Here is a 10,000-nt window from a genome sequence, read left to right on the forward strand (position 1 = left end):
GCTGCCACTGGAGCTGCACTGGAGCTGCCAGTGGACACTGGAGCTGCACTGGAGCTGCCACTGGAGCTGCCACTGGAGCTGCACTGGAGCTGCACTGGAGCTGCCAGTGGCCACTGGAGCTGCCAGTGGAGTTGCACTGGAGCTGCACTGGAGCTGCCAGTGGAGTTGCACTGGAGCTGCCACTGGAGCTGCCACTGGAGCTGCACTGGAGCTGACAGTGGCCACTGGAGCTGCACTGGAGCTGCACTGGAGCTGCCAATGGCCACTGGACAGTGACTTTGAGAGTGAGCGTCCTGACAGTCCTAACTGTCCTGACAGTAACTGCAGTGCAGGGCGTGGAGGATCAGAGTGCGGAGCGCTGAAGGTCATGACCTTCCCTCCCTGGAACCTGGCCTTCCAGGCTCTCTGGCCGTCACTGGGAAAGATGAGATTCCCGCAGCACAGAGTAACACGGAGCTGAACGTCGTTAGCGGCAGAGCGCTGCTGCAGTCACATGACCGCCAGGGTGGAACTGCATCCTGCAGCATGGGCGGAGTCACAGCGCTGCCGCCGCTCCCACTGACTCCCAGTTAGATTGGGAAAGACGGAGTGTGTGTGGGTCGACAGGCTCACAGTCCGTGATGCCTGGGAACACTTGATGGCCTCGGGTTTTCCCACTGGACAGCGGCGTTGTTTCCTCGATGCTTTCATCTGATTTGTCAGCCTCACGATCCCTTGAGCCCTGGCTCCTGGCCCCTCCCACTGCCTTGTTTGCGGTCAAGTGTAGGGCTTCCCAATTCTTCTGAGTGGAGAGCGAGGAGCCGGGTGAACCTTTAGCGCTAACAGGCCCGGGTCAGGTCCCGGGTCAGAACATGAACCATGACCCCACTGGGTCATGGTTTTTCACACAGACACAATTTCATTTCATTTCCCCTCAGAATTACAAACACAACCCGGGACAACATAAAAAAATACTCTCAATTTGTTAAAAATAAATAAAAGTAAGAAGTCACATGCACATAACATTCACAGCCTTCTCCATGAAGCTCAAGGTTTGGATCAGTTAAGTCCTGCTTCCAGCGATCCTCCTCGAGATGTCCCGATGACCTCTGTGACCTTCATCATCTGCAAGTGGACGAAGGTCAGGACCAGCAGGACTCTTCCTACAGCTGGCCCACCCTCTAAACTGAGGGATCGGGAAAGAGAGGGGCCCCAGTCAAGGAGTCGACCAAGAACCCGTTGGTCTCAGGACTCTCAGGACTCTCAGAACTATCAGAACTCTCAGGACTCTCAGGACTCTCAGGACTCTCAGAACTCTCAGGACTCTCAGAACTCTCAGAACTCTCAGAACTCTCAGAACTTTCAGGACTCTCAGAACAATGTCTGCAGCATCCATCTGGACGGTAGAGCGGTAAGACGGAAGCCACTGCTTAGTGGACGGCACATAGCAGCGCCAGGCCAATACGGTCCCCACAGTGGAGCCCGGTCCTGCCAGCGTGGTGCTGTGGGATGACCCGGGAGGCTCGTCGGGAGGCAGGGAAAGATCACTCCAGGAATGCAGAGAGACATCCTGGAGGAAGACCTGCTCCACAGCTCTTGACCTCAGACTGGGGCGATGGTTCATCTTTCAGCAGGACAACGACCCTCAGCACAGAGCCAAGATCTCAAAGCTGTGGCTTCAGGTCAACTCTGTCAATGTCCTGGAGTGGCCCAGCCTGACACCACACTCACATCCCATTCAACGTCTCTGGAACGTCTCTGGAACGTCTCTGGAACTCTGGAAAGTGCTGCAGAAAGGCATGGTTGAAAAAGCCCAAAGAGAGGTGATGATGCTGGAGGCTGTAACTGGCAGGGAGTGCTGGGTGGAGAAGGGGGTGTAGAGGCAGGGGGAGTGCTGGGTGGAGAAGGGGGTGTAGAGGCAGGGGGAGTGCTGGGTGGAGAAGGGGGTGTAGAGGCAGGGGGAGTCGGCTCAGGGGCGGGGTTAAATTCCTTCCATGCAGGCGGTGTGTCTGCCAGCCGGGTCGCTCCCAGTTCAGTCTCGGCAAATTTGGAGGGAAGAATTTCCTCTTAGTGTCCATACTGCAACATACACCGAGGCGTGTGTGTGTGTGTGTGTGTGTGTGTGTGTGTGTGTGTGTGTGTGTGTGTTTCTTCTGTATCGTGGAAGCCAGTGGCCTTGTGTCCCAACAGTCTTCGGTCTTTCTGTGACAAAGCTGTGCTGCTGTTCTCCTCATTTAACCGAGCAATGCACAGCAGAAGTCTTTCTTGCTCTCCTCTGTGATCAGAGCCATCATACAGCACAGCCACACACACACACTGGGTGAAGACTGTGTGTGTTTTAATGGGCTACATGCTTCTACAATAAGATCAGCTGTGATATAAATAGCAGCTGCCAAGGTGTTGGAGGTGCCGCTGGAGTTGTTCAAGCTTCTTTTAGTATATTAACATACGTATATATATTAACATATGTATATACTAGCAGGGGAAGTCCGGAATGTGTCCTGATCATTACCTGACCCACCAGCAGGAATTCCAGTGGTGCTCATTCATCAGGAAGTATTGCGATGTCTGAACTTTGGTGTTTGAATCCTCATCGTGAGTCAGCGGCCGCAAGACCAGTCTCGTAAAATTCCATGAACACCGCAGCCTCACTCGTCTGTGATGTCATAGGAACAAAGTGTGACCGCTTGATAATCAGCACGTTTTCACACACACACACACACACACACACACACACACACACACACACACACACACACAAACACACACACACACACACAGGACTTGCCCTCTGCAGACAGTGTGTCAGGAGACATCCAATGAGAGGTTGCTGGTGTGTTGACCAGAAGCCTCCTCAGGTTCTACAGCAGTCCGAGCTTCAACCCAAGTGTCTGTAAGTTCACACTCACAATGTTGATGTCAAACGTGGTTCTGGACGGCTGCCACTGCAGAGGACAGTCGGTCCGTTCAGTTACTGTCGCTGGATTTGCCAAGCTTTGTGCATGTTGTGTTTGTATCATTTGTCAGTTGCGTATCAATAAAAGTGACTACTTTACAAGAGTACAAGTAGGGCTGCTTTTATGGCTGAGGTTTCTTCTTCATAGATACAAATGTGACTACTGCACTGTTGTTTGATTGTTTGAAGTTGTCAGAATGCAGTGTGCAGTTTACTCATAGCAAAAGCAGCAGTGGTTGAAGTCGCCCTGACACGTGGATCCCTAGAAACCCTCCAGGTCCCGCCCCTCTTCCTCCAATAGGAAGACATTCTGTGCCCTGGCATTGGAAGGAGGAGATGGGCTGTGATTGGACCAGTGAGTGACTAAAGTGCTTGACCACAGGATGATTCTTCAAGTGGTCATCACCTGCAGGTAGGGTGGTGTGTGTGTGTGTGTGTGTGTGTGTGTGTGTGTGTGTGTGTGTGGGGGGGGGGGGGGGGGGGGGCTTGGGCATCTTGGGTAAGCCCTTTGTTTACATGAGGTGCTGACAAATGCAGGTATTTGATATGGGACAAGCTCATAGCAACACAAAGCAAGTGGTGGTAGCACCCGCTAGCTAGCAGGCGAGCTAGCTGCTGTTCTCCTCCACGGCTAGCTAACAGCAGAAACACCTGTTAAACCTCGGCTGCAGCTGCATTGTGACGCTAACACCGGTCCACGCCCCTTCCTAAACAATCTGGTGACACAACTTCCTGGCATTGCCTCCGTTTTCCCAGAACACGCTGCGGCCTCTCTGGGGAAGTGCGCTCGCTCACATAGCATTGTGCACAGATATAGTTCATGCTGAAAGATTGTCCTGTGTGAGCGCTGATAAAACAGGCAGCTGTGAGCTCTCCAAACACACCGTCCTGTCATGACTCAGTGCTGACGGGACACGCAGGAGGCTGCCGCCAAGGCTGGACCCCCGTCCGGACCCCTGCCTGGACCCCCGCCCGGACCCCCGCCCAGACCCCCGCCCGGACAGCAGCTGAGGTCCAGGGAGGACACGCCACCGCAGTTCATCTGAGTTAACCCACCTGATGTCTTGTCACTCAATGGTGCGGGGAACTGGGAAGCAGCTCGAGCTGTTGTGTGTGTTGAACTGTGGGTGGTCTCTATAGCCACGCCCCCCTCCCCCCCTGTGTCTGAATGGACCGGAGTGACGACTCCTGCCTTGCTCCAGTGCAACGTTCTGTGGCTCTGCTTTCACTGAGAGTGGGGAAATAGAGCCGCCTAGTGGCCGTGCGGGTTGTTGCATCTCTTCAAACCAGTACATACAAAGCGCTGCGTACGAGTCAGGATTGGATGTCGACCCCTTGTTGTGACTTAACAAATGATTCCCAGCTCAGGTTTTGTTGTTGAGCCCTGAAAAGTGTTGCGAACGCATCAGAGCGACTCGTGAGCTCTCTGGACGACGCTGGAGAAGACCGACTGCCCTCAGAAGCTGACAAAGATTGTAAGACTTCTCTCTGCACCGACACGATCACTGCCCGACCGACTGGTGGGGAACTCTCGCTGGACGTCACGGTCCAGACAGGTGTGGAACAGGTGAGTGGGCTGTGCCTGGGTGAGCACGGCACGGCATCAGTCTGAAAGTCTTCAAAGACCGTGGTCAGCCTAACCCACCCTAGAGTAGAGAATCTCTCATCATAACCCGGACCCGAACCCTAAGCCTGACCCGAACTGCAAGCTCAGGCAGGGTTCAACAGCCACCGTCCAGCTTGGAGGCTGCAGTTGCACGAGTACACCACCGCCACGCTCCACCCCTAGCGACACACTGAGCTCTGATTGGCTCGGAGGGTTTGTGGATTGTGAATGGATTCCACTCTCAACCCGGAGGCGGAGCAAATGCATTGACAGTTAATGTTAATGGAGCGATGGAAGAACCTGATCCACTCACTCCCCCGGACCTCCAACCAGGAAGCAAAGACAGCAAAATGGATTAGTGGTTGTGAACTCAATTGTTTGATACCACAAAGTCCTGGCTCAGCTTCTTTTTATCTTTTGCCCCAAATACATTTCAGACCCCCGCATTCCAAAAAGCAGCAAATTCAAATCATTATTAAAAAACAAAATCAGAATGTTTTCCACCAGATTCTTGTTGCACGTGTCTTCAACTGCCTCTGAGGTGACTTTCAACTGGTTTCACTGGAGCTGATGCTGAAGTTACACACTGCATACAGCACAAAACCTGCTTTGATAGGCAAATTGAAATATTGATTAAAAACCAAAATCAGAAACTTTCCTGCAAATTCCACCAGATTCTTGTTGCACCTGTCCTCAACTAGCAGGTGCCCTCACCGTTATACTTTGCTCCTGACAATGTTACTGTGTTACGACTGTTACTCCAGTGGATTGTCAATGCAAACCTCAAGACAAGAATATTTACAGTTCACAGTGATTCCAGGGTTGCTGGAGCGAATCCTTCCCCCCCTCTTCAGACTGATTCATTGGGGCCTCTTTCTTCCTACTCATATTAGAGCATTCTAAAATAGCTTGCACACACATGGGCACTTAGAACAATATAAAAGTCGGCATGTCCTGCAGAGCGAGCGGACAGGTAAAGGACAGCCGGGTGGGTGGGACGTGGGTGTGTTGGGTGGGTGGGGGGTGCGGGGGTGGGTGGGGCAGGGGGGGGTCAAAGGCAGCAGCAGATGTCCCGTCACAATCACAAGGCAGAGCTGCAGCGATGGCCCAGCTGAAGGCAGCAGGAGACCCGGCCAGGGACGACCTTGTCTGCGGTGACCTCTACTCTGACATGGCTGCAGTCACCTCCAGCGCAGGTGAGTCCAAACATCACAGGTGTGATTGTGGGTTTGATTTATTTAGCAGCTTCAGAGCAGTGGCAGTCATGGCTTGGACCTGTTGGCACGGCAGTCACCTGTGGCACACGACTCTTGTCACACCTCCTTATTCATTTTGTTTCCTCCTCTGTTGTCTGAGAGTGGTGAACATGCTCACAATGCAATGCATCTTTTATAAGACCATAAGAAAATGAATGTGACTGTCAGGTGTATTTATTTAGTCGTTGATTTAACAAAGATGGGTCAATAATCAATTGAGTTTTTAGATATATATAATATATAATATATAATATATAATATATAATATGTAATATATAATATATAATATATATACATGTTTGTTGTCAAGTGTTTCATGAGGTAATATTTGCATGTTGATCAAATGAAGGCTTGGGGTGAGATAAGATCACTTACTGACTTCCTGCTAAGTCTGTGCATGATGGTGACTAAAACACGTGTGTACACATGTGTGTACACACGTGTGACTTTAATAATTCCCATTACGACTCAGTTAGAGTCAGAACAGGGAAACTGGAGCTGCTTCCCAAAGCTCTCAGGAAAAAAGCTTTCATTACCAGTGAGTGCACTTCACTCTTGACCTCTTGACCTCTTGACCTCTTGACCCGCTGTCGTCTTTAAGACAAATCTAAACACCAGATGAAGACTTTGGACAACTCTTCATAAAGATATGGACGGGCCACGTCTCGTGTCTTGTGATAAATTCCTCTCACCTGATGCAGTCGGTTCTCCCGCCTCTCTTCTGCCGCCCAAGAGGCCGACAATGGAGGTCGCTGCGGTGCAGCAATTTGCCAGATGAGTCATTTTGTTATCGACTGGCCTCATAATCTCAGTCTAATCCCTCCTGTTCTGGTATCTTCTTCTCACAAAGCTCCCGGGCTCTCGGGTTCCCCGGGGGCACTGGGAACCGCGAAGTCTGCGTAATCCCCAGCGTTTTGTGTGTGCGTTCACACTGCTCCGGTTGTCCTGGGCAGCCTGGAAACTGGAGCCGGAGCCTCAAACTCATTCTTCTCCTCCCTCCTGAAAGCAGACATCAGGGAGTCTGAGAGGAAGGGGTCGCTGGGTGAGACCCCCACCGCCGCCAGCCTGAGCAGGCCGGGCAGGGCCTTCCCCTCCCCCGCCAGGAGACGCCACCGCACCACCTTCAGCCACAAGCAGCTGGAGCAGCTGGAGCTGGCCTTCGCCCACAACCAGTACCCCGACATCTACTACCGGGAGGAGCTGGCACGACTCACCAAGCTCAACGAGGCTCGCATACAAGTGGGTGGGCCTTCAGAGAGACTCTCACCGCCCTGTGGGCAACTCATAGTCATAACAACTATGTGTCCTATGTCATGTGCGATAGTAACATGTGAGTGAATAATAGCACCTTTCCCTCACTGAAGGACACTTTACAATGAATACAAGAAACAGATCAAAGCTACGCACGGTAATGAGTGGAGCGACTGAAAGCTCTGTTGCCCGGGGTGCCGAGATAGTGGGTGGGCACAGAGAGGTGGAGGGAGGGGCAAGACCTGAGGCGGCCACAGGGGGTGGCCCAACCCTAACCGAAAAGGATTTTTTATTTCGAGAGCCGATATAGCCGAGCAAGCGGCTCGTAGGGCTCATTTTAGTTTTGGATGCCGAAGGAGCGACATTGTTCAGAGAGAGAGCCAGTGAGCAGGTTTTGGAGTGTGCCGCACCGGAGGAAGACCCGGGAAGGGTCGAAACGTCGACCGGCACACATTTTTTGGGGGGGGATTTTTATTCATTTTTTGTTCTGGAATTTTTTCCTCTCTCTGGAGAGCGTCTTTACTTTTTTATGATGGCCGAGAGATGGACAAAGGTTAACTAGGTTAACAATCCCAGCCTCTCCACATTCACCAATATGGCACCATAAGATATACAGTAGATATAAGACGCAGATTATTACATCATCAGTGCCTGTGCTTTGAGATCTAGAATGTGGTGTGAGTATTTGGACTGACTGGATTGTTGTGTTTGTTCACTGAGGTCCTCGTGTCTCCGTCCAGATCTTCAAACCACTGACTATCACAGGGAATGCACTTCCTCATTCCACCATAGGGGCTGTGAGAGGAGGCGGTGCTTTTGAAAGCATGGTTCATGGTGTCAGACGTAACAAAACTATTGCACAGATTCTAAACGTACACATTTATTCCTGATTATGTCGACATTTTAATGCCTCAAACATCAATAGATTTATCAAACCTGGACAATAAAAACCAACTCAGGTTCAGCTCACTCAACTCAGTGTTGCTGTTGCTGCTGTTGTTTTCCTGCTGATGTTTCTTCACTCATCTGCCTACACTGTCAGTGAGGCCAGCTGCTCACTGCAATGCAGTCATGTTCTATCTGCTGAGCCCTCGTTTCCTTGGTGAGGAGCCGAGTGGAGGTTTAGTACCTGCGGTCCAAGAGCCGGTGTGTGTGGTGCACATTTAAAACCAGAATCAGAATTAAGAATACGGCGACTCCATGGCACACAGCCGATGCTCTCTGCTGCCTCCAGTGGCAGGAAGTGAACCTCCTGGCTGTCGTCTCTCTACAGGTGTGGTTCCAGAACCGACGGGCCAAGCAGCGAAAGCAGGAGCGGGCCTCGCAGAAGTTGCGCCCTGTGGCCGTGGCGTCGGGCCACCGGGCGCTGCTAGGTGGCGCCGTGGCCCGACAGTACTACACTCCGCCGCTAGCCCACATACCTGGCCTGGCGCCCATCCTGCCGTCCGGGACGTACCCCCGCCACCCGGGTTCCGTCAGCCAGTGTTCCTGGGCCGACGTCCCCCCACCGGCGGGCCCACAGAGGCAGCACGAAGGATGGTACGCCCCCCTGAGGAGCAATCTGGCCTCTCCAGCCTTCTCCCTGGCCTCCATGCAGCCTCTGGATCCCGGCTCCTCCCACTGGAGCTGAAGAGCGGACGTTTCTTTTCTTTGGTGCGTTTCAAGATCATTCTGAAGTCCTGGGACTGGACTGCCTGTTGTCCTTCTTACTGTGAGCAACTCCTAGCGTTGACCACAGCCCGGTACCTTTCTCTTGTGCTGCTTTCTGTTCAATGGAATCTTGAGATGATTGACAGGTATTCCCAGAGTCTTTTCCTCACCAGTGAACAGACTGTCTGTAGGACTGCGGGCGTTAGAATGATTCCAGAAGCATCGAGTCACCAGAACAGTTTAGTTTAGCTTCAGTCTTGTTTAGGCCCCTCCCCTCTACTGAATACATAGCATCTCTTATATGTCAGTGCTGTATATCTATGTCATTCTATCAATGTAGTGCAAGAGGACATAAAGTCAGTTGGTGTGGAAGAGCAGGAGGCAGATGATTGGCTGCGGACACCCCGGAAGAGAACAGCTGAAAGAAGAGTCCCGTTATTACTATACTATGCTACTGCTATTATTACTGCTAATGCTACTGCTACTACTGCTTCTGCTGCAGCTACTACTGCTATTACTACTGCTAATGCTACTGCTACCTGCTACTGCTATTACTACTGCTAATGCTACTGCTACTACTGCTATTACTACTGCTAATGCTACTGCTACTACTACTACTGCTACCTGCTACTATTACTACTGCTACTGCTATTATTACTGCTAATGCTACCTGCTACTATTACTACTGCTACTACTACTACTGCTGCTACTACTGCTATTACTACTGCTACTGCTAATGCTACTGCTACTACTGCTACTACTGCACTGTACATAAAAGCCAAACTCAAGTTATTCTTTATGCTCCAAATTCTTACCTGCAAAAAAAAACCTCATAAAACAATTTTAGGGAGCAACTCATGAGGCCAATGGTCCGGTTCATTCAAACACAAACCAGCTCTTGGGTTCTGTGCACTGCGCTGACCCGTTAAGTCGACCCTGTGATTTCTGACCCAGATTAAGCGCCGACCACGATGGCCGTTTGTCTCCACAAAACGTGAATTCTGCAAATGAGTTTGGCAGTGAAAGCTGCGCAGCCGACACGTTGTTACAGCAAAGACATTTATTGAGAAGAGAGGAGCATCGCTGGAAGAATGCATCGGTTGCTGCGGCACTTCAGGTCCTGGATCCTGAGGGACCTTCACACCTTCACACCGCGTAAGCAAGCGGACGATGGGCGTTCCCGCCCTGCACTCTGAGGACAAGGTTTGTACAACGCAGGCAGGCAGGGGAGAGGGAGGAGCACCGTTGACGTTAAAGCTGTAAATCACTGAACAGACACTGAAGCCATTCAAGCAGGAAACC

At 51.6% G+C, this 10,000-nt stretch overlaps 2 protein-coding genes across 2 annotated transcripts in view; one reads left to right on the plus strand and one right to left on the minus strand.

Moving 5' to 3' along the window:
* Positions 1 to 5,490: 5,490 nt before the first annotated feature.
* On the plus strand, positions 5,491 to 8,746 carry prop1 (PROP paired-like homeobox 1). The gene is made up of 3 exons (XM_076047322.1): positions 5,491 to 5,737; positions 6,807 to 7,036; positions 8,322 to 8,746. Exons 1-3 carry the CDS (start codon positions 5,491 to 5,493, stop codon positions 8,676 to 8,678), a joined length of 834 nt encoding a protein of 277 aa, XP_075903437.1. The 3' UTR covers positions 8,679 to 8,746.
* Positions 8,747 to 9,740: 994 nt separating this feature from the next.
* The window catches only part of LOC142902339 (rho-related GTP-binding protein RhoQ), a 13,936-nt gene continuing 13,676 nt past the window's right edge, over positions 9,741 to 10,000 (minus strand). The window contains exon 5 of the mRNA XM_076047305.1: positions 9,741 to 10,000. This exon is cut by the window's right edge and continues 2,504 nt beyond it. The gene's annotated coding sequence lies outside the window, so the exon portion shown is untranslated.

Source organism: Nelusetta ayraudi, unplaced genomic scaffold (assembly GCF_046127955.1).
Source record: "Nelusetta ayraudi isolate G7.1 ecotype Tasmania unplaced genomic scaffold, CSIRO-AGI_Nayr_v1 ptg000093l, whole genome shotgun sequence".
Lineage (NCBI taxonomy): Eukaryota > Metazoa > Chordata > Actinopteri > Tetraodontiformes > Monacanthidae > Nelusetta > Nelusetta ayraudi.